General features: G+C 39.6%; 2 protein-coding genes across 8 annotated transcripts; both read right to left on the bottom strand.

Annotated features, from left to right (window-relative positions):
- Nucleotides 571-11,875, bottom strand: LOC109718692 (probable 2-oxoglutarate-dependent dioxygenase ANS). The gene is made up of 3 exons (XM_020245057.1): nucleotides 11,165-11,875; nucleotides 2,053-2,374; nucleotides 571-1,120 (listed from the first exon to the last, which is right to left on the bottom strand). Exons 1-3 carry the CDS (start codon nucleotides 11,626-11,628, stop codon nucleotides 875-877), a joined length of 1,032 nt encoding a protein of 343 aa, XP_020100646.1. The 5' UTR covers nucleotides 11,629-11,875; the 3' UTR covers nucleotides 571-874.
- LOC109718690 (putative ubiquitin-conjugating enzyme E2 38) lies at nucleotides 12,115-23,686 on the bottom strand. 7 transcript variants are annotated; one of them, XM_020245053.1, is made up of 9 exons: nucleotides 23,461-23,686; nucleotides 23,275-23,344; nucleotides 22,363-22,497; nucleotides 21,509-21,928; nucleotides 21,080-21,143; nucleotides 20,028-20,167; nucleotides 19,148-19,459; nucleotides 17,439-17,749; nucleotides 16,787-16,886 (listed from the first exon to the last, which is right to left on the bottom strand). In XM_020245053.1, the coding sequence occupies exons 1-8, from the start codon at nucleotides 23,472-23,474 to the stop codon at nucleotides 17,465-17,467; spliced, it is 1,440 nt and encodes a 479-aa protein (XP_020100642.1). In that variant the 5' UTR covers nucleotides 23,475-23,686; the 3' UTR covers nucleotides 16,787-16,886; nucleotides 17,439-17,464. The 7 variants fall into 7 exon arrangements, with proteins under 7 accessions (XP_020100640.1, XP_020100639.1, XP_020100642.1 ...); XM_020245052.1 differs by lacking the exon at nucleotides 16,787-16,886 and having other exon boundaries at nucleotides 17,140-17,749; nucleotides 23,461-23,684; XM_020245054.1 differs by lacking the exon at nucleotides 16,787-16,886 and having other exon boundaries at nucleotides 17,140-17,749; nucleotides 21,509-21,919; nucleotides 23,461-23,683.

Raw genomic sequence — 24,557 nt, 5'->3', positions numbered from 1 at the left:
AACAGCAAAAGCTACAGAGCTTATGGTTGCAAGATAGCATGTATTACCCTTTTCAGACTAGCGAATTGGTCCAGAAGCCAAGCCAAACAAGCATCAAGTAGATCTCATATTCAACTGCCACTATTTAGAAAAAGACTTTCTATTATGACATCCGTGATTTTCTATACCACTTTGGATACACAAAACTACACCACAAAAAAAAAAAAAAAAAAAAAAAAACCATTGATGACCTAGTTGATTCGATAAGATTACACTTTGCGCAATTACTGTGTGAGTTGTTGTAGACCAATTAGCCTTTTTGCCGAAAAATCAGCAATGAAATATTTACAGAATCAGTTTAGTAAAAGAAAATGTAAAAGAGAGGAATTCACAAAGAATCAACCCGAAGTGAACATTGTCCTCCATTAATAGACAACATTTAAAATTTATAAAGAATTTAAGAGAGAGAGAGAGAGAGAGAGAGAGAGAGAGAAATTGTATACATTTATTTATGTCTCTGAGAAATAAATTTAATCACCAATCGAGAGCAGTACCAATATAAGAACATGCTAAATATTAAAAACGTAACACTTAACGGCAAAAGTACAATCCCGAATTTTTAAAGAGTCATAAATCCATCTGAAAAATTATTATTATTGTACACAAGAATCATCATGATATGATGAGAAATACACCAACAAAAATTTAACGAGAACTTAATCTGAACTCAGTTTATTGATCGACCAATTTCCCCTTTACATCACTAAAAAGTTGACATAATTCAAAGCAATTTTTGTCTTCCTCTATAAATCCTGGTGGATACGACGACCGCATTATTGCACTTCAAAACAGATGCTTACAGATCATGTGTGCTATCAGAAAAAATTTGCTATTATTATTGGATCAGAAGGGCGTCGATGTTGCGCTTGCCCTCGGGACCTTTGCTGTACCAAGAAGAAACATAGTCACCGTAAAGAACCTCCCTATACTTTGCAGGGCGGTGCTCGTTTATTAGTTGCGGAGCGGGGTATATTTTCCTCGCCTTTGATGGATCGTAGAATGTGGCAACAGAGAGGCGAGCGCGGTTAGAATTGACGATGGCTCGATGCTGAGCACTCCTATACTCCCCATTGCTTATGATCTGCAGAAGATTCAGAAATTTTAAGGTACATGTGGGAGAATTTTCCAAGCTCCAAAAGAAAGATAGTGAAAAGAAATCATAATTCTTTTTGAAATAGAAGTATCAATAACCCCTGAACTTTATATGTCAATTTACACAAAAAAAAAAAAACTTTTTCTGGACCACCATGTTAGCTCCAAACAAACTCCTTTAGCTTTTCCTAAATCCCTAGTACCGTTTGGTTCGGGTATAAGCAAGAACTAGCTATTACAGGGATAGGTACAAGTATGGGGATAAGAAAAATAGCGTTTAGATAAAAATTGGGTTGTTCCTGGAGATAAGAAAAATATTAGATAGTTTTGTATAAAAAATAGAGGTGTTGGTAGGAATAACAGAGAACTACTATTCTCGGGTAAAAAAATTAGCGTTTGGATATAAAGGAGGGGATAAGGGGCTATCCCTATCCCTATCCCCTAACCAAACGCTGCCTTAAATTATTTTCAGAATCAGATGCTCCTTTAGCGACGACTGGAAAAAACTAATTTAAGATTAAAAGATGGTTAGCGACGTGGCAATTTTAACCTTCTTTTAGTTAGTTCATGATCAACAACTCGAAACCTGCTTTAGAAAGTTATTTGATCAACTTAAAAGAATAAGTGAAATTTGCCAATTAAGCAATTCAGTGCAAGGGGTTTTATTAAAAAAAAAAGAAAAAAAGATAATGAGAGAAACAGTCAAGGACTAATCTGGTGGTTGAGAAAAACTAAAGGCTACTTCCATTGTCCAAAATTAGGGACCTATATAAAAGTCACCCATTAAATTATAGGTACTTTACGGTCAAATGGCATATTTCCATTTGCAACACTTATCTCTACTAGAATATTTAGCCAATTCCATAACTAATATACATATAGCAATAAAATATTAAAATTTAAGCAAAAAAGTGATAGTACCTCCATTTGGTCTGCTAAGATGACAACAATGGCATCAGGTAAAGGCTGCATGATTACCCACTCCCCGTCCTTCAATACCTCGAGCCCTCCCACGTCGTCTTGGATTAGAAGCGTTACGGTGCCCATATCGGAATGCGCTTGCAAGCCAAGAGCAAGTTCGGGTTGTGGACAAGGAGAGTAGTAGCTTATTGTGATGTTCTGGTAAACTTCCCCAACTGCCTCTTCAATATACGAAGGCGGTAAGTCAAGACTTCTCGAGATCAAATGTAACAGTTTTTGAGCAAGCTCTTTCATACTGTTGCTATATTCCACCACAATATCCCTGTGCATCTCAGAACGAGAAAGTTCAAGTCTCGCAAAAAAAAAAAAAAAGCTCTCCAAATGTTGAGAAACTTAATCATTGAACAAACATACTAAAGGGATTACAAGGAAATAAAAGTAGCAACATTCTATCAGAACAAGGACCTGTATCACTAATTAAAACCTAACAAGGTCCCAATTCAAATGGAAGGAAGAAAGGAATCTCATATACTGTACTCTATGTTCTTCAGAATGGTGCAGTACCTAAAAGAACTCGAAGCGTGTATAGATAGTCGTAGACTTTTAAAAGAGCTGGTTGATTTAGTGGACAGAATTTTTGTACACCAAGTCAACTTCAACGTTGTTGTCTTCATACCATCATGCTGTTTGAGGAACTGAACAGTGGAGAATAATAATTTTGAAAGACATCAGAATTTTGAAAATGATGTGACCCAACTTTCCTTTTTAATAGTTTCCTTTTATTAAACAAGTTCAAATTTAAATATCTGTTATTTAGGAATATAATTAGGGATAGTCAATTATCTTGTTAGGAAATGGTTAGGAGTAGTTGAACTCTATATAATGTAACCGGGGCGTTACAAGAAACTATCAAGTAAAATTATCTCTTTTCCCTCATATCTTGTCCCTACCTCTCAATTTCTTAATTCTCTGGAGGCTCGATCCCCTCGAAGTGATCGTTTATCCCTATTGATACGGTAGGACCGTATCATTTGGTATCAGAGCTTGCATGGTCCTGNCTACATGAGGGACCGGTCTCTGAGAGACCGGTCTCTCTACCTGGGACCGGTCCCAGAGAGACCTTCAGCCCAGACTTAGCCAATTTTCAGCTTCGTCCGTTTTCGCTCCGTTTTCGCCCGTTTTCGTTCGTTTGACCTCCGATTCGTCTCAAATCGAACCGAGACTCTCCAAACATGTTTTCAAACATGTTTTCATCATCTTTCCATCCTCGCTAATGCCGGATTTAGCTCACGGCCCAAGTTAGCCTTTCGGGTTCCGTTTTCGCGCCTATGCGCATCGAAACGCCCGATTGCTCCAGAACTTCACCGAACCTCACGAAACCATCCAATTGGCTTTCCAAAGCAACGTACACCATAACTTCATAATTTTAGAAGTCCGGTACCTTACAGTTCCGATGCCTCCGGAGGTGAGCACGGTGATCGTTGGTCAGTTCTGATCACAGTGCTCACCTCACTTTGGATCAACGAAGTCCGGTTAGTTCTGTTCGGCGCGTTTTTTCCCATCTACGCGCTATTCGTTGAACCTTCGGGTTGCTCCCGCGCTTCGCACAGTGAGCTGTTGTGCTCTGAATCATGAGCACGGCCTCCGGTACGTCAAGACCAAGCAGTACGTGTCTCGGCGGAACTTAGAAGTTCTCGGTTTGCGTGAACGAGCCACTTAATCGCCCGATTTACATAAAATGATAGGATTTTATGTAAATTGAGGGGCTTTTATGCATTTGTGCACCTTGTGGCTACTGTGGGCAGTGTGTATGTGTTTGGTGACCTCTGGACTGATTGTCCATGATCCGATAGCCTTCGCGGAAATCGATGAGTCGATTTCGGTGCGTTTTTCGGCGAAATTCGCCGAAAGAACGCGGATTCGATTCGGATTCCTTCCGACGTGGTTTGGTTGTCCTATGATTTGTCGATGAGCCTTGTTGGCTGGTCACCATCATCATTTTGTGGGTTCAACGATGACGGGTGAGCGACGGTGGATTCCGGTGTCAAAATAGACACTTCTGGGAACCCGGATCCGAACAATTATCCGATGACAATTATTTGGTTATGTTATCTTTTGTTTGCTTCCAAGACATCCAAATCGGAGTGTTTTGTGGCAGCGGGTGACTCGTAACACGAGTCGGTGAGTTTCGGGACACTTAGTGGGTCCCGACGGCATCCCGGTGTGGTTTTTAAGACTTCCGGTGAGTTACGGTGATCGGTTTTGGGAAACCGATTCGGGGACTTGTGTGGGGGTTTGCGAGTCTCGTACTTTGGGTTAGTGGGTTGGTTACTGACCTGGTGGACCTTCGTAGGTCCGGTTGATGATCGTGTACAGTTGGGAGACAGGTGCGACACTAGTATAGGTGGGTACTTCGATCCGAAGTCGGTACAGTGGTGCACGCTCGGTAATGGTTTCTTACCCTTACTCTTCTGTTGTTACTATTGCATAGTATATATTGAGCCTTGCACCCATGTTATTCCATTATACTCTGCTCGTTGTTTGCATGCTTAGTATCCTGAGTAGGAGTAGAGTAGTTCTATCTATATGTGTATCTGTTGACCTGGTTGGTCGGTTGTTGCATTTCGTATCTGTTGACCTGGTCGGTCGGTTATTGCATTCCGTATCTGTTGACCTGGTTGGTCGGTTCTCGTACTTCGTATCAGTGACCTTTTTGGTTAGTTGGACTCTGTGGACTTTGGGTCGAGACAACACATCGACTCTCTCGTCATGTGTTTCGATCTGGTTGATCGAGGTTCGGCATTGTACGCCCTTGTTTCTGGCTTCGGCCTAGGCACCGGCTTCAGCCGATTTTTGTATTGAGCATACCAGCATGACTTAGTCACAGCACTTGGGGGTATTCACGACACCGGGTTGATTTGGCCACCGACCGGAGGTGTGCTTATCCGGATGGGTCGTCCTGTGGGGCGGGTGAATCAGGTCGGTGCAGATCAGTGACAGGCAGCGCTTGAGGTCTGCTGACCAATATAGCAGGCACTAGATTGGGTACAGTTTTGGTTTGGTTACCTTGAGGCATACTCAGCTTTGCATTCCTTACAATAGCAGTTTTGTTTATTGCTCATTTATCTGTTATAGCTACTGTAGTTTCTTCGTATCAGCATCTATATTTGTTTACCATATTGTTGTTTATCTCTTCCTGATCCGGTGAGTACTCCTCGCCTTCGTCGGCTTGCGGTACCCACTGGGAGGGGAGACATGTTTACATGTTCTCACCTCCCCTACCATTTTTCAGGTATCGCAGGCGGTGAGAGTAGAGACGAGACGTGAGACACGTTCGTAGTGGTCGCTAGAGCTTCCAACCCGGCTTGTTGGTTTAGTTCCTACCCTGTTTACTTTTGTTATTAATAGCTTTGATATTTCATGGTTCAGTTGGTTTATGTTATTCGAATTCATGTGGTTTTGAATGAACTATTGAACTTGTGAATTTTGTGAAAAGGAAAAATGATTTTCTACCCCTCGTGGTAGCGTTTTAAAAAGAAAAGGTTTCCGTGTGGGAAACAACGTTCAAAAGAGTTTTTCTTGTGGTTTCTATGTTTAAACACTGAATGGTAAATATCTGGTGAATGGTGAATGAATGTTGAGAATTGTCTATTCATGTATTGTGGTTGTATCCTAGTTATACTCTGTTTGGACATCTTGTACTTGCGCGACGCCGTGCAAATACAGGGGAGACTCTGTCCGTGTGAACAGTGGATTTCCTGTATTTGTGGCGGATTTGGCATACCCTGGGGTCAGGTTTTCAAAAAAAAAAAAAATTCTAGTTACTTCCGCTGTACTTTCAAACCCAAAGGGATCCCGGGTCGTGACATTCCTTCTATGGAGAACTCTATGATGGTGATACCTCGTGTCACGCGACTGGAGTTTCCCCGGTTTGATGGCGAGGATCCAGCTCGATGGGTGTACCGAGCGAAACAATTTTTTAAATTTAATCAAATACCAGACATCCAGAAGGTTCCGCTAGCATCCTATCATATGGAGAATGAAGCGTTACAATGGCTTCAATGGTTCGAGAAGAACCGTGGAGTCGTGGCTTGGGTGGAATTCGTAGAAGCTCTTTGTACTCGTTTTGGTCCAACTATGTACGAGGACTATATGGGATAATTAGCAAAACTACAACAGGGTTCGGCGCAAAGTGTTCGTGATTATCAGGCTCGATTCGAAATGCTAGCCAATCGCACTTCAGGACTAACTGAGGCATTTTTCATACGTTGCTTCGTTAGTGGGCTGAGGGAGGACCTAAAGCATGATGTCCGAGCCTTCCAACCAACTTCTATGTCAGCAGCCATCGGTCTTGCTCGTCTACAAGAGGAAAAGTTGATAGCTCAACATCGTATTATAAATTCTAAGCCTTCTCTTTTGTCTGCCTCAACAACACCAATGTCTAATGAGACGCTTCCACCCATAAAGCGCCTCACACCGGCTGAAGCGAAAGTAAGAAGAGATCAAGGCCTTTGCTACAATTGTGATGAAAAATATAGACCCGGACATCGATGCAAATTAAAGCAACTATTTTTTATCGAGGCCGAACCTGATGAAAATAGAGAAGATGATATAAAAGGATTAGACAAGCTTGAGGATTTTCCACCTTGAGGACAAGGTGGCTTTCGAGGGCGGAGGAGATGATGCGACCCCAACTTTCCTTTTTAATAGTTTCCTTTTAATAAACAAGTTCAAATTTAAATATCTTGTTATTTAGGAATAGGCAGTTATCTTGTTTGGGAATAGATTTATTAGGTATGATTAGGAGTAGTTTAAGGATTTGGACTCTATATAATGTAACCCGGAGTTACAAGAAATAAGAAAGTAATATTGTCGCTTTTTCCTCATATCTTGTCTTCTCTTTCTACCTCCTCTCTACTTCCCTACTTCTCAATTCTTTCGGAGGTTCGATCCCCTCGAAGTGATCGTTTATCCCTATTGATACGGTAGGACCGTATCAGATAGATAGTGGTACAAGGAGTAAACAGACCATATCCTCATGAAATTGCCTATGACATGAATTATCTGCAAAGGACTGGGCCTGCACAAAAGAATGATAATGAAAGATAACAGTGTTAACAAGCAACTCTTATCAACGTATACTTGTGAAATTATAGTAACCAATATCCTAAACTAATATAATAAAATCCACATTTGGAAACAAAAGATTAAGGCTAAAAGGTTAGTAAAATTCACACGGATTGGATACTCTATATCTTCTTAGCTAATAGATGGAATATTGGTTGCGGTTATGATATAATTTCTGTAGACATATTTTATTATAAAAAATTTTATCATAGATAACAAAAATCAAATGATAAAATTAAAGAGTAATCAGTTAAAACATGATAATTGATAACAGTGCAGAATTGTTTTCATGTAAACACATAAAAGTTCTATTTTTGGAGAAGCAATTGGACTGATCTTAGAAAAATTGGTATTTTCTTAGATAATAAAATTCAACATTGAACTCTTCATTGAGTATAATTCACATAAATCCTTTCCACAATGTACATAAAATACATACACATAATAGATAATATATACATGCACTTATATATATTAGATAATATGATCCAACATTGCCTATACATAATACATGAAGGAGAAGCTAACTAAAGGTCTATAAATTCTTGAATCTGGGCCCATTACAAGTTATGATAATGAGAGCTCCCCAATGAGGACAGTAGGGACCGATCGGATTGTCATCTATGCAAATCTCAAAGCAAGTTGAGTGTCATCTAATAACTCACACCCTGCTCTTTAGGGAGCTCCTAGTGAAGGTTTGTTCTAACTAAACAAAATTTACTGGGGAGCTCCCCAGTGAGAGGGGCAAGTGTGAGCTGCTGGATTGAAATCCTGCAAACCTAGGAAGCGAGTTGAGTATGAGCTGACAACTAACACCCACCCTCCTCACTTGGGAGCTCACCATTGCAGTTTCGTTTCCATTGAACAAAACTTTACTCAAGAGCTCTCTAGGGAGGAGGCTAGATGTGAATGTCCTAATACAATTTATGCGAACTTTAAGGCAAGTTGAGTGTAATCTGACAATTCATATCCGCCTCCATATTGGGGAGCTCCACAATGTTCTCTTTTAACTAAACAAAACTATACTAGCTAGCCCCCCAATATGAAGGGCAAGTGTGAACCATCGAATTGCAACAACATAAATTTCAAAACAAGTTGAGTGTATCTGACAATTCACACTCGCCCTCTATATTGTGGAGCTCCCACTAAAGGTTTCTTCTGACTAACAAAGCTTTACAGGGGTGCTCCCCAATAAGAAATGCGAGTGTGAATGTAGGATGAGTCTAGACAGCTGACAGTTCACACCTGCCCTGCTCATTAGGAGTTCTCCAATGAAGTTCTAACCTAATAAAACTTTACCGGAGTGCTCCCCAATGAGGGTAGGTGTGAGCAGTAAAATGCAATATATGCTATTTTGGAAATCAAGTTGAGAGTGATCTGACTTTTCACACTCGCACTCCTCATTGGGGAGTTCCCCAATAAAGTTTTGTTCCTTGAACAAAGTTTACTGCCGAGCTTCCCATATATGTATAGGCATCAATTGTGACCTGTCGGATTGCAAATCAGTGTGAATTTCAAAAGGGTGTAATATTACGGTTCATACCTACCCTTCTTGTTGCAGACTTCCCTACTGAAGTTTCATTCTAACTGAACAAAATTTTAGTGGAAAGCTCCTTAACAAGGAAGGCCAGCATGAAAATTTTGATCTAGACGAATTTCAAAGTTGAGTGTAATCTGATGATTCAAACCTGCCATCCTCATCATAAAGCTCTCCAATGAAGTTTTCTTCAAACTATACAAAACTCTACTTGGAACTCCCCAATGAGGAAGGAAAGTGTGAACAATCAAATTACAAACTATATGAATATCAGTGTGAGTATGATTTGACAACACTCTCCAACGAAGTCATGTTCCCTTGACAAAAAAATTTAGAGGTGTGAACTTTCGAATTGCATTAAATGCGAATTTCAAATTTCCCTAGAAAAGTTTTCATTTGTTAGTTGGGAGCTTTCCAATGAATACGGCAGGCGTGAACGTTTGGATTGAAAATAAATTAACTACAAACAAAGGTGAAACCAAGGTTTGTTATAAATATATAAATATATATTCTTTAATACATTGCTACCTGGAAAGAGCATAGTTTCTTCAAAGGCGGGCCATAATTTTTATAAAAATTCTTAATAAAAAACTTCTAAAATTAAATGCTTATCGAAATGACAAGACAATATGGTCTGATTTCCTGCCTTTTTTTTTTTTTACTTCCTTCATAGAAAACAAAAGACACTCAACACAGTAATAGTCTGTTAACAATCCATCCTTTAACTACAAAATACATTCCCATGCAATTCAATTCACATGAATCTCAAACAACTCTCCATAATTATTTTTCTATCCTATTTTTCTACTTGGGAAATATTCCTAACCTAAACTTTAACCTAACATAACATAAGATAATAGAATAGGGGTGTCTATAAAGAAATTTTTCATAGCTAACCTCCAAATTTTTATAGAATATTTTTCAAGGATTTTAGAATTACATAGTTACTTGACCATCAAATCACCCACTAACAAAGATATTTACTTTTTAGAAACCCCTGATGTATATTTCGGTAGTAATGGTGAGAAAAAAATAATTAAGTTATCGAACAATAACTAACTACAACAAAATGACAATATTATTGTCACGCCCCGAGACCGCTACCAATTTGGTCCGGTTCGAGCGCGTCGAACAGACGCCGGACGGACAGCACCTCCCCTGTCCGCCCAAGGCTCAAAGGTAAGATCATGTACATAGAATTGCCCAGGAATAATTCAATACATACGCGATCCAACAAGGAGAGAAGCACAAAGAGTGCAATACAACAAGAGCAAGTAACACAAGTGTACATACAAGTGCATAAAGAGAGATACATCTAGCTATTACTTTACATTCTATTTTTACATCTTTGATATATTACATTTTCATCTTCCAAAATGTAAGTACATATTTCTTCAAAATATAAGTAGCCCTCTCATAACTATCCAAAACATTCTCTAGTACACGAGGGTACTCTAATGCATAAAGGAAAAGCTACTAACTAGGCTCACTTAGGGCGCTATGCCCTTGCCGCGGTCCTCGCTTGGCTCGCCTCTGNAATTAGGGATAGTCAATTATCTTGTTAGGAAATGGTTAGGAGTAGTTGAACTCTATATAATGTAACCGGGGCGTTACAAGAAACTATCAAGTAAAATTATCTCTTTTCCCTCATATCTTGTCCCTACCTCTCAATTTCTTAATTCTCTGGAGGCTCGATCCCCTCGAAGTGATCGTTTATCCCTATTGATACGGTAGGACCGTATCAGAAAATAACCAGCTTTTGTTAAATGATAAAAACCAGTGACAGGATAAGCTTCTTCTATTTGTTTGCCAGAGCATTGAGAAAGCGAACCATAAAACTTATGCACAATAACTATGCCATCTACTACAAATTTACACTTCTATCAACGGACTATATTGAGATTGCACCAAGCAGGGTTACCTGAATGAAAGATATAACTTTTAAATTTTGATTTCTTTAGCTTGCAATACGTAATGATGAATTGCTTGTTCAAACCGTACATGACCTTATGCTCGACACGTTACTCATCAATTACCAGACCACCTTAAATACCATGCATCATACTACGCCACGTCAAATATTAGCAGTGGTTCCTCTCTGATTTTAGAGCACAAAACAGTCCAAATCACTCACCTTATGTCAAGTTACACTTCAAGCTTTGCATAAACCTTGCATATTAAGATCAAATAACCATAATCTGCAATTATAACAATTCCTACTTGGTTCCTGTTATCTGGACATTTATATACACAGCACTTTACTCCCCGATGAAGTGATTCTTAAAAGAAAAGGCAGCACTTTTTATTGTTTGTAAAGCAAAGAAAGTGATCCCTTTTATAAGATAAAGTATACAATCTCTTTTTATGGCTAAGTACTAAATTGCAATATGTGTGATTCAGAGACTAAAAATATTCGAAAAGGAAAAAGGAGGCACCTTTTGTTCTCACCTGTAACTGGGGACGAAACCGGGCCACCGACTAGGGTTTCGCCGCGATTCCGGGAGCGTGTGGTGGTCGAAGTAGTCCCTCCAATCGAGCACCCCGTCGTCCTTGGCGAGCATGCGGCTCCCGTACCCCTCCGACGCGGGCGACGCGGGGTCGCACGCGAAGCGGAGCTTCTCCGCCATGGGCGCTGCGAAGAAGGAGAGCCCCGCGCCCCTGATCGCGTCGAGGAGGCGGAGGGGCACGCCGTGGTTCACCACGTGGAAGGCGCCCCACTCGGCGCAGGCGCGGCGGAGCTCGGGGAGGGGGCCGCCATGGGAGGAGGCGAGGTCGACGATGGGGACAGTGGCGGCGAAGGTGGTGGTGTCGGTGGAGCGATTGGGGCGGAGATCAGGGGGTTGGATGTACTCCTCGGGAAGGAGGGAGAGCCCCGACTCGGCTAGGGTTTGGACGCGTTGGGGCGACTCCATTGTCGACGAGTCGAGAACTCAGAGAGAGAGATGAGAGACTTTGGGAGATGCGATTTTGAATAGGGGAAGAGAACGGGTAAAATTGCAAGGTAAGGTAGTCCCTACCGTTATCGCTATACGCTCTCTTAACTTTTTATGCTCCAAAATGTTGAGTGCCACGAGAAAGTTCGGCATAAAAATATTTCGTGTTCGCACTAATTCGATTAAAATATGGAGAACATATTTCTACATATTTTGAAACACAGATTTGATCAAAAAGAGTAAGATAAAAGAACGATGTATACAAATAGTGCACAGTGAGATGCACTCTAATTTAATAGGTTCAATCACGTTCAATCTTACTCTCTCAGGTGTTATTCATTAATCATCCTGAGAAACAAAATTCAATTGCTCCAACTTTGTGCGAACTCCGCCTCCTTCAGATTCACTAAAACCAAATACCTACAGTTTATATCAGTACATTACATACAAAAAAAGAGACAAATATATATAAACTTAACAAAAGCACATTTCACTAATATGTAGAAATACATACAATCACAACATCACACAGAGAGCTCCAGTACGTAAAGATAGGTTTACATTCACATATATGTGCTCTATAAGGCACTCAAGCGAACAGGCACGCTAACGCGCACATCTTATTGCACAAAAGGATCTGAGATCACTAAGAACTAACCACAGCGACTCTTTCGTACCCAGCACCCTCTCTAAACCTCATGGGAACAAAGCACCGGCCGCCAAACCGCTGCTGCAGATATACAAGAGCGGCAAAGAGTAATCCTTCGCAAGGAACGATGATATCCCACAAAGTAGAATAGAAATCCCCTTCAGGTTTCGCGTATATGTAAGAGGACATCAATTGCGGAAAGTAATGTCGAGCTCTAAATGCATCGTAGAGGTGAGGCATCGATCGAACGACCGTTATACCAACATAGAAGAAAGGAGTTAAAGCCTTATTGTTTGAGTTAGAGAATAGATTGAAGATGATTTGGGGAAGAAGAAAACCATCTAGTATTAATCCTGCGTAGGCGATAAGATCCTTCCAGAGGGGCTGCTGAGTGGAGCGAACAAACCAAGCTATCACGGTGCCGATAATGTATAAAGGGAGGCACGCTAATAGAGTTTTTCCTTCCGTGGCCCACAAGGACTTTTTCTGGCCGACCGATGATGATCGTGCGGTCCATGCAACTTGGAGCAGGCGGAGCTGAAGAATGAGAGCTACCATGGTGGTGAGACGGACGATAACCTTACCTGCGTCAATCCAATGGCCGCTGTGGAAAAAGATGCGCCGCCGGTTCCGGTTTGCAAAGAACAAGGCCTCGATGTTTAGTATTAAGGGGATCATGTGGCCAAGAGTAAGAATCAACAGCATTGTTGTTGATATGGAGGGACTGATATCTCGATTCTTCTTGGCATGGTAGATCTGCAAACAAGTGAAGATGCAATAGAGGGTGAGAGAGATCACCACCATTGCGACCTCGATTTGCATTCTTCGTATTGCCTCCTGCGCTTGAACAGTGTACATGATGTTCGATGCGATCTTGAGGGGCTCAAAGTAGAGGGCATCAGATTTGTCTCTTGTGCTCATAATCGTACCGTTGGCCTCTCCATTCCTTTCAGAATTTAAAGGAGAGAGCTGCATGTTGATGAAAATCTCGCAGTCCATAGATTCAGTACTGTTCTTAACTTCTTTTCTAGTACCCGACAAACCCGGATTTCCACATCCTATCAAGTAAAGCTGACCCGTTGAAGAACTATACAATCCTTCTGCGGAGATTATAGACTCTACCGAGTTCCTAGACTCGCCAGTTGAGTTCCAAATTTGCATACTTACCGTATAGGTTACATTCAAGAGAGTACGATTCATTTCAGCATGTGTCGGATTTTCTACAGGGACCTCACCATTCCAGTAGATAGTCCGATCGCCAAAGTCAGTCTCACCGCGCGAGAGCAGATAGGCATGCCCCCATCCACCCTCACCCTTAGGATCTTGAAATGAGAAACTGAAACGCATGTCATTAGCAATCCTGCCGTCGGGGTATCTCTTCTCCCCTGCTACAACACTTGCGCTGTTCAACTTGAAATACTTCTTCACTTTGTCCAATTTGGTATACTTGTACTTCAATTTCGGGGGTTCATCCCAAAGATGATGCCCTGCACTCTTGAGCATGATTGGTTCAAAGTAGGATTCATCATCCTCCTCCTTGTTACTCCACATCCGCCCAAGAACCAAGCTCCTCGTCTTGATCGACAAATACGAAGGGAACCAAAAGCTAAGACCAACATAGCAATCCCCAATAGAAGTATCCGATAGCACAGGACAAGCCAAGAGGCACAACCGATTTGTCTTATGGTCCCAGAAGCCCTCACCAACCATCGATTTCCCCGGAACCAAAGCTGTGGTTGTGCGGTAGTTGTAATCATCCGAATCCGAGAACTCTACGAATACGTGAAACCGATCATCATCGTCAGAGCAGCTGCTAAGAATCAGCGACATAGCAGAGAATTTTTTGTAGTTCAACTTGAATGAGCCAAAACTCAGAAAACTGTAGAGAGTAGAACAGAGGGAGTCGCGATCGAGCACTAGTGGTTCTTCTTCTTCTTTAAATCGACGAAGATTAGTACAAGACTCATTTGCCTTACGAATTAAAGTGTAGTTATACATGTTCTGGGTGTAAGCTACAAGTGAAATTCGATCGAAATGGTTCAATTCACTGGCGGCGGATAGGATTTCGAGGGTACCTGTGATGACAGAGGTGGAGATGTTCGACGATTTCGGGTAACCAAGCTTGAGAACGGCGGGGAGGTAATCGGGGGCGCCGTCGGGCAGGGGTCGGAGGACGCCGTTCCCGACCATGCAGAGCGCTCCGGAGGCCTCCGACCAGAACCCGGCGAGCTGGAACACGGCGCGGAGGGGCCGGATGAGGCCAGAGGAGTTGCTGCGGACGGCGAGAGGGGGATAGGGGCCGGTTAGGGTTAGGGTTCCGGCGAGGTGGAGGATGGTGGGGTCAGTGGTTTGGTAGATTTGGCCGTGGTGGAAGCTGAAGGTGCCGGGCTTGGGGAAGAGGGGAGGGAGTCGCCATGACTTGGACCGTTGAAGTATCAAGTGAGAGGCTCTGAAACTGCGCGCCACGGAGTGTGCTTTAAATAGGAAAGTAGGAGTCAGAGTGGGGTGAGAAAATTTTGTTTTTAATTCCGCAATTTTTATAATTAAATTCTTTTTAAAAAAATTATTGTTAAATTGTCAAAATGTATTACTTAACGATAATTGACATATAGTTTAAATAGCTGATATCAATTTTTAAAACGAAGATCTGTTCGAGTACTTCAAAATTTTATTGTGGAATAATATTGTTACTGTGATATATGCTTGGTTTTTTTTTTTTTTTTAAGTTTTTTGAGAGATAGGTAGTACGCTACCCGCTTTGTTTATTTCATTTGAAAATAAATTTAGCTGAAAATGTGAATCAACTAGAATTCGAACTTAAGTCTCGGATACCAACCACCAAACTCTTTGCCACTTGCTCTAGAGACAGTCGGTATGCTTGGTACATTTCAACATAACATAAATAATAAATTTATGCAAGTCCAAACTCTTTTTACTTCACAACAAATTCTCCACATTTTGAGTTATTTTCTGAATATTTACATTCTAAAATAAAGGTATCCCAACATTTCTATATAAATATAGTACTATTTAATTTTAAAAAAAATCTGATAATATAAAATTTCGGAGGATCCAAACCCGCATTATATATCTGAAAATAATTGTTTTAGGTAAATGAAATAAAAGTTGTAGCAGATATTTATCCAATGGATTAGATTAATTGTGGTCCTTGGAGATAAGACTACACAAATTAAACATCAACCTAAGTCCACGCTAGTGGTATTTTCTTGCTACGAAAAGTCAAAGTCGGAGTCAACACAAAAAGACACGGATTTCTTTGGAATTCCACAACCCCACCATAAATAAACGATGTTGACGTTGACTCAACCCCGAACACCACAAAACCATTGGCGGATGCATGTGCAAGCCAATGGGGAGCCTCTATTTTGTGGGCCCCACTGGGAAAAAAAAAACCCTTTTCAGACCCCAAGGGTCCAACAAAATTTTTTTTATTAGACAAGTTTTTTATAGTTAATTCGATAACCCATTAATTTTTTTTTTTCTTTTTTCCTTAGCAATAGCAAAAAAAACCAAGCCTCTTTTATGCTACATAATTTTTCTCTTTACCTCTTCCAATTATATTGAATCTAATTAATATATTGATCAATATCTGAATGGTCAAATCCAATCCTGTTAAGGTGCAATATATATATATTTTTTTCTAATTGTTTAATTGGGATGCAGAATACAAAGTATGCATATGAATCAATATTTCTTTTCTTCCAATTCTTTAGTTGGCATTAATTCTATCTGTTACTACCGTCACAGTAGAAAGAGCTTTTTCTAGGATAAATTTTATAAAAAATAAATTATGCAATCGTATGTGTGAACAATTAATTAACGATTATTTAGTGACTTATATAGAAAAATATATGGTTAAATTACAGAAAATCCGTATGTAATAATCCAATTTTTCACTTTCCTCCCTGACATTTAAAAACCTACACTTTACCCCCTTGTAAAATAAAAAATATTCACAGGAAGGTTACGATGTGTAAAATGACCATTTTGCCCCTCGCTATTTTCGTCTTCTTCCTCATCTCATCTTCCTCCGCCATCCCTTCGATCGGTCGCGATTCCCACCTCAATAGGCAGTGGAGGACGGCGAGACGGGCGAGGCGGCGGCGAGGCGGCGAGCCGGAGGGAGGCGAAGCAACAAGAAAGAGGGCAGAGGGGTATTTTCGGCATAAAAAAATATTTTATAACGGAACTCTAATAGAACCCTAACAGTAGGGAACTCTAATAGAACCCTAACAGTAGGGGATGAAGTGCACATTTTTCATTTTACAAGAGGGCAAAGTATGAATTTTTAAATGTCATGAAAAAAAAGTGAAAAAGCGGGTTATTACGGGAGATTTTCTGTAATTTAGCCAAAAAATATATATATTTGACGATATTTTCAATGAGATTATTATGCACCGTTTTTAAAATATGAAGACATGCCAAGAACAATTGTTAAAAAAAAAGATTTTTTTTTTATACAATACTAAAGATTAGTGTACTTTTTTTTTATTTTCTAGTATTTTTATATATATATTGAACCCATGCAAGAAAATTTCTAGCTCCGCCACTGCACAAGCATCCTTTTCTGGAGGGAAAATTGATATTAAAATTTAGATTCATCAAATTTGTTCATAATCATATAATAAATTTCACGAACTAGAAGTGCAATTTACCATCAATAATAATTTTTCCTCCGTGATATAATCACTACAATGACTCTTTTGTAGTGAAATACATACTTGGTTTTTTCCGAGCAGTTAGTACTAACCAACTTTCTTGTAGATTTGTAGATCATTATTGTTTAACAAAAAAAAAAAAAAAAAACAAACGACCCAATGTTAAGCAACTGAGTTCTCTAAAAGCTCTTAATTGTTAAAGTGCCCAATAGGGGATAACTAACACTTCAATACTTGTTTACTTCTCTTTTTTCCTAAAAAGATGAAAAAGGACACTTCAACACAGGGTTGAAACTAATGTAAGGTTTCCAAAGCAACTAGTATCGAATCAAAACCTAGAGATATATACACTGTTTCTAGAGATATATATAAGCGAATCAATCACCGCAGCATTAATCCTATCACGTAAAATGGAAATATAAATTGTTAACTACCAAGACATCCTAGGCAAGAATGGTTACCGGCTTTGGTTCTCGTCGCAGTTATCTCAGTCGTGTTTAGCAGCAGCGGAAGAAGAAGTACCCGAATCGTCATTCTCCTTCATATCAAGAAACTCTTTGCAATCAACTCCTTTGGCGCTAAACTCTGTCAAAAGCTCGTCGAAGATCGTCTTGAGTGAGGCCTTGAAGTCTTTCATGTGACAAGTGGCCTTTTCCTGCTTTTCCGCCAGGACGTCCGACCCCACCCGAGCATCCGCCAAGTAAGCCTTGCACGCCATGAGGATCGTGTGCCCGCGCTGGTGGAAATGCCCAGCTACCAAGTCCTCGAAATGCTGCAGCAGAGTCGAGTATAAGTTGCACGATGAAATGTAGTAAAAGTTATTAGAGGATTGTAGTAGAAGAGATTGTAGAAGTGATGTACAGGAGAATAATGGACCTCAAATATCCTGTTAGTATGTGCATGATCATCATCTAATAGCTACAATAAATTCAACCATTTTGGTTTATTTAACTGATTTAGGGCGTGTTTGTTTCACCGGATCTTAGGAGTGGAAGTCACCCACGTCGTCGATGTATGAGCGCGGGCACTAGGAGGCGACCGGCAAAGTCAAAGATCAAACGCGGGAGCGGTCAGAGCATACAAGCTGTTCGAACTTTGTGCACGGCATGAGGTTGCGACTTCGTCCCCTACCTGGGCGAAGTTGAGATTCGCCCACGTATGGCTGGAGCCCACAACCTCTAGCCTCTTGCATCCCCACGAAACAAACAGGCCCTTAGTTCGCATTTTATAGAATTCAAGATTTGATATTAGTTGAGGTTTTTTCAATACAGACCCCTACAAGTATGCAGAAGTGTGCAAACACCCCTGCAAAGTTGGTATTTGAATGCATACCATTGAAAAGCTTGCAAATTTGGTATTTGAATGCATACCATTGAAAAGCTTGCAAATTTGCGCACATGCCCTGCCAGATGTCAGGGACTTAGAAAAATTTCAGCTTGGCCAAATCCCTAGCGCAACTTCGCTAGCTGAAGGGGCTGTCAAGGAGGCCCAAAACCAGCAGCCATTGTAGGAGACAAAGGGTCATATATAACCGCTGGACTTAATGGCTCCAAAACCACCAATGGAACCCAAGGGTCATGGGCAACCATTGGGATCACCTTGCATTCATGAGACATTTATGAGGGCTCTTTACTATGTAATAGTGAGCGAATTAATGTATGCTTAGTGGTGAATTAGTGTAGGCTAGATTCAATGTATCTTAGGACTATAAATTGTGGGGATAGTTATGGCCAAATACAAGAAGAGTTATGTATTGTAGTCCTATTTTTCTAAATAATAGAGTATTTAATTTTTTGGGAACCTATGCCTCTCTCTTCTCTCTCTTCTTTTTGCATACTTAGTCGTAGGACGCAGAGGTCCATGCTAGCAATAAAGAGCTAGGCTTGCCCATCTTCGACCAAGAAGGCAGGCGCCGTACAGACTTTGCGAGTAAAAACGCTTAGTCCGTAACATAGAGGTGTCTATGCAAAATTGCACTGCATACAAACCCTGGAAGATGCACAAGTGAAAATAAATGCAGTTTTGAGAGACATGAGTACAAACACCAAGTTTTTAGAGGTATTTGGGCAATTTCATATATTAGCAAGCGACACATATTTCCCCCCCTAAAAAAACGGTTTGTTTTAAAATTAGATGCCTACAACAGGACGTAGGAGGTTATTTCCTTTACCTTTGGTGGCCTCCGTAGTGAGTGCTGCATTGTCTTGCAGGACAGAAGGAAGACCTTCTCATTATAAGCCAAAGAGTTGGTTTCTCCATTGGGCGTATTAGCAAGCTTTACAAATGCCGGCTCATTGAAGTATGGCTTCTCGTTCAATACAAGAGCCTGAATAGAGAGCAACACCTGCAGGATGGTTGACTTCGACTTGCTCCATTTCTCACAGCCGCTTCCAGTCCATGTGTTCAGAAGGCTAAGGCAGACTTTTCCACAATGGTACAAGTTAGGGTTCAGTCGATATCCATGCGAGCAATAATAAACTTTCTGCACAACATAAAGTAGGTGACTTGTTACAGTCGTTTTGTATTTGATAGGTTTATTTATTGCAAAAACAGTCCACTCCTTTTTCAGATAGTGTGTTTTTTCCTTTTTGTTTCATTATTTTAATTACCCCTATTAAGTTGTTACTTGCATGCGTACATTAGAAACCTTGCTTATTCAAGTGTGTGCCCCTCCCGAGGTATTCATGCGAAAATGGTGTCTGCATATATACATCTGGCACAGGCATGAATCCAACCAAATACGGTTATGCAGGCCCACACTTAAATACCAGCTATCTCACTTCTTTGCAGGGGTATATATGCAAGAAAAGTTGCAATTTAACTCCACTTTCTTTTTTTCCAACTTCGGGCCTAAATCTCTTTTCATGGACTAGAATATCCTCTGCGCCCTTGTAGTAAATTTCACATGAAATATTCAGACGCTTTGCTGCTTGCCCATAAAAAGATGTTTCGGCGCAAAATTGCAAAACGAAAAAGGAGCTGATTAAAATTGCAAAATCCCAGAGAAGTGAACTAAGGAAAGAAACCCATCGCAAAAAACAAATACGCACCGGAGGAGAGTTTGGATAATCGGTAGGAAACCGAAAATCGAAGAAAAATAGTCCATCATGATAGGGAGTTCCAGATGGCCCTACAATTACCGCCCTAAGTAGGTCCATTCTTTGTTCATAAACTCTGACATATATCATCTCTATAAAATGGATATTTGTTAGCTGAGGCTAGTGTAAGTGAATTTCTCAAATAAATTCTACTAATTGATTACATATATGTCATGCAAGAATGATTTTGAAATAAAAGAATATAATTCATATAGTTCAAAACTTGGGAATTGGTGCAATCAGCAGATCTGGCACAAAACATAAACTACTATAGTGAGATGTATCTTTTAATCTGAAGGAATTCCTAGAAAACCAAATGCATACACAAGTGTAATAGAGATTGTAAATAATCAACCAAAGAAAAATGTCACTAGAACTTTCACTTTGATATACTACATTGACAGTTAACGACCTTCTTAGACTAGAGCTAGCAACATGGGCTAGCTACAAAAATGCCAAAAGGCATTTTTCATATCTTTCAAAAGATAGATTTTAATAATTTTCTTATAGTATCAAGGCCCTTTGTATATATTACATTTTCTTACCGCCAAGCCCTGATTTACTGTACTGCATTGTTTCATTTTCAGCTAACATGAAATAGCGGCAGTCGAGTGAAATAACGACGTGTGTTTATCAAGGTGGTTGTGTTATTAATGATGCCCCTTTTACTACACCACTTACATTTACTGAATCTAGTTAATTCCAGTCAGTAATTACTAACAAGGTTCAGTGAATCAAATGTGTCAATAATAAAACTAGCTCTATTAATAACACCATCATTATAAAGGTCATAGAAAAACTTCTAAACATATAGTGAAACCATGATTAAAAGGGAGGATTTTTTTTTTAAGAAGAAAATTATATCCATAAAAGGAAGAAAGAAAACTAGATCAGTATAACACTTAAACTGACAGAGTTAATATCAACAAGTGGTCAATATAGAAAGCACTAAATAACCAACATTTCCCACTGTTGCAATAGCTTTCAACAGAGAAGAGACTAACCAGGTAAATCTTTCTCCAGGACACTCCAATCATGTTGGATCCTCTTGTTCCAATCTTTCCCTGGCTAATCTTGCATTCAAAGAAAATTTCAAGAATAGGAAGATAAAGAAAAGGAATAGGAAAAACGGTGTTTAAACTTTCAGATAGATTTCTTTTGTATACATCCCTGAAGAAATGTGGAAGTCATAAATACCACTGAAAAGTTGGTATCTGCATGTGTATTTATAAAAAGTATATTTATTTGCATTCATGCCTTTGTCATGTGTATATACAAAAAATAGTTTTTGTATAAATACCTCTAGCAGGAGAACGGATGGAAATAAGTAAATTTTCCAAGGTCATGCATGCAAATATAACTTTTCAAGGGTTTTTAGGTAATTTCGTATTTTTGCACGGTTATATATGCCAAAAACCCAAAGCTTAACTGACCTTCAACCATGAAGAGTGTTTGGCATAATGATGATCTGAGAAATCTTGAACAATATCAAATTTCTTAAATGACTTGAATTTTGCATCAATTTCATCATAATTTTGTTCTATCTGCTTAAGATCACTTGCGCTTTCAGGTGCAAGTTTCTGTGGTGAAAATAAAGTATCCTCCTCAACCGGAGATAGATTCAAAGAGTCAAATTTAGCTGTCAAAGTGTGGTTGCTTTCATGGTTAATCAACTCGTTATAATAAGTATCTTCAGCATCTTCATATTGGCTATATTCGTCGGCTTGATCAAAGTAGTCAAGATCTTGTATCTCTTGCTCATGAGTTTCCAACGAGTAATCGATTGAACTGTTTGTGGAATCATTGTTTCCACTGGAGTACATTGTATTAATGGGAACGGGACCCTGCAAGAGCTTAATAAATAAAAAATAACAGGGTTATTTATCTATATTACACCTGCATAGTTATCTATACAGTATACACATAAACCCATGCAAAATCTAATATCCACACAAGCCCTTGCATCCCTTCAATTTAATTTCTTCAGTACATACCCTTAGACTTGCAAAATGTACCTCTAGAATAACCTGTTACAAAAACCTTTTCTATACAACCAATTTACCACTTGAATTGCAATGACTCCTGACATATTATAAGGAAAAATTTATAAGATACTTCACTCCTAAGGGTTTCATATGAAAGTCAAGTTCCACAAGGATTTGCATATAATTAGATGATGTTTGCAGGAATATGTATGTAAAAGTCCCAACATAATATTAATTATAAATCACAAAGGAATTAATTGGAATGGAATGTTGTTTCGTGAGTTTTCAAGAATTTGCAGGACCTTTGCTTTCAGTGGCCAACTGAAATAGTAAGAACCAATTTGCTTCTTCTTGAAAGCTGAGGATATTCCACTGATGATCCCAGTTGAATGTGGTGCTTTTTCATCACTAATATTAATTTTCTCATGAGGGAAAACCTGCAATGGAAAAGAAAAACATTGTGGCAAGAACACATTTGGGCAATTCGTTTATCGTTAGAACGTAAAACTGAAACAAACTTAGAAAAGGAAATAAGTGAATGACTAAAAGTATTATAGACACTATATTCACCATTGAATATCATCTAGATGTGTCCTATGTCTGTGTTTATTTGGAGATAACAGGGGATAACTGAAGCTATTCACCTTATGCAACCAAAAACAACAAAATGACACCTAAGATAGTTGTTCCAGTCAAACAGGGTATAAATGTATCTCACTATCTGTATCTTGTCGTACTCTATCCAAACATAAATCTAGAATGTGGCTATATGAGAAAATGGGCGATCGATCAAAATACAAAAAGAAGGCCAGTTGTAACTTTCCAAAAACGAAGTAAAATAGCTGAAAGTAAAATACTATGACCACCAAAATGCAAAATTGAGATTTTGCTAAACACTTTAAGTTCACGAACAGCTTGATCTGTTTACAAAAACAAAATGACCAACATCAACACAACCTTTCGCACCATTTCCCGTTCTCTACTCAAATTACACATACAATTGTTCTAAAATTTTAATCTTTGTTATACCGGGCATTTGTTCTCTCTTTCTCTTACTCTTACCACATAAAACCTGCTTCAATCTAATTACCTATCAATTCCATTCTAATCCTTCTTTAGTTCAACTTTAGCGATTCTAATCCCATCATTGGGAGCACATAAGAGCACGTAATAGCAACAATAAAAGGAAAAAAGGGGACGACGTTGAATCAAACCTGGTGATGCTTGCTCTTTTGATGATTCGAGCTCGAAGAAGCCGCACCGTTCGATTTGGATCGGAAAAACCTGAGATCGTAGAGTGCGTCAAAACCTAAAAATTAAACCCTAAGATGATAGAGGGCGAAAGTTGAACCAAATAGAATCGAAGCACGTCGCCGAGTTCGAATTGCGAACATACGTACCCGGCGCCGTCCATGGAGGGCCCAATCGAGTAGGCGCGCCCCCAATGATTACTCCGCCGCCGCGAGTGGCGGCGCCGATCGCCTCCGCCTCCGCCTCCGCCGCCGCCGCCGCCGCGGGGATCCGATCAAAGCGGAAGGAGCGGAGAGAGAGAGAGAGAGAGAGAGAGAGAGAGGAGAGAGAGTTGAACACTTGTGTGTATATTATTATGCTATTTAAAGAACTCTTTACCCACTCCGCATTTAGTTTCCATGAATAGTGGGGTGAAATGTACGGATTGTGACCGTACTATTTCGATATTGCTATTTGGTCCCTCAATAATAAGGTTTGCAACAAAAATTTGGTGGGAATAAATCTCGGTATGGCGACGGTCACATCCAGCATCCATTTGCTTTTAAATTTGTTTAAATTTATTGAATAAACAGTAGACGTGTCCAGTCCCCAATAAAGACTATTCCTATTACATTTTTATTTATATTTTTAATATACAATATATTAGCTTAAATGAACCGACATTCTATTTTGTGACGAAAGGTCATGTCGAGCCGACTCATGTTCAAAATTGCATGAGATTGGATAGGCCAAGTTATATTCGAAGTAGCGTGAGACTAATTAGGTCGAATCCAAATTGAGACTCGTGAACGCTGTATTTATATGCTTTAAGTGAATTAATTGCACATTTTTAACCGCTCGAATTTTTGAAATTAATAGTTAGCGCCAACGATTCGACACAATATCGGTACAGACTGATCGACATGAACAACACGAAACGCACTTGGCGGCTGTGGCAGGCAATGCCGACTAGCAATTCTCATTGAACGATGATAACAACGACAACAAATTATCGATTGTATTTAACGATTTTATGTTTCAATAGATATGAATTGCAGTTTTCGCTTTCGAGATTTAGAATCTTCTGTCCACTTCAATCAAAAACTCCAGTAAGCAAAATTAGAAGCAAGGAGCTTCTGAACTTTGTGATAAAATTTTGACCTTTTTGATCGTCCAACAATAAAATACGAAATATGTGAAGAATCATAAAAATGAGGGGCAATTTACATGCAAAATTTTTTATCCACTATAGTGTTGAAAATGTTAG

The sequence above is a fragment of the Ananas comosus genome, linkage group 12 (assembly GCF_001540865.1).
Source record: "Ananas comosus cultivar F153 linkage group 12, ASM154086v1, whole genome shotgun sequence".
NCBI lineage: Eukaryota > Viridiplantae > Streptophyta > Magnoliopsida > Poales > Bromeliaceae > Ananas > Ananas comosus.
Note: the sequence above shows the minus strand (reverse complement) of the source record. Positions and strands in the feature narration are given on the sequence as shown.

Bases quoted from the DNA above. Each gene is read 5' to 3' on its own strand.
- LOC109718692 (XM_020245057.1), bottom strand. From the start codon at position 11,628: ATGGAGTCGCCCCAACGCGTCCAAACCCTAGCCGAGTCGGGGCTCTCC. The intron at 2,375-11,164 runs GTGAGAACAAAA...TGAGATGCACAG, and splicing joins GGTTTCGTCCCCAGTTACAG to GGATATTGTGGTGGAATATA. The intron at 1,121-2,052 runs GTACTATCACTT...AATCTTCTGCAG, and splicing joins TCTTAGCAGACCAAATGGAG to ATCATAAGCAATGGGGAGTA.
- LOC109718690 (XM_020245050.1), bottom strand. From the start codon at position 17,511: ATGACGATTCGGGTACTTCTTCTTCCGCTGCTGCTAAACACGACTGAG. The intron at 14,773-17,438 runs GTAACCATTCTT...TCCTATTTAAAG, and splicing joins TGCGACGAGAACCAAAGCCG to CACACTCCGTGGCGCGCAGT.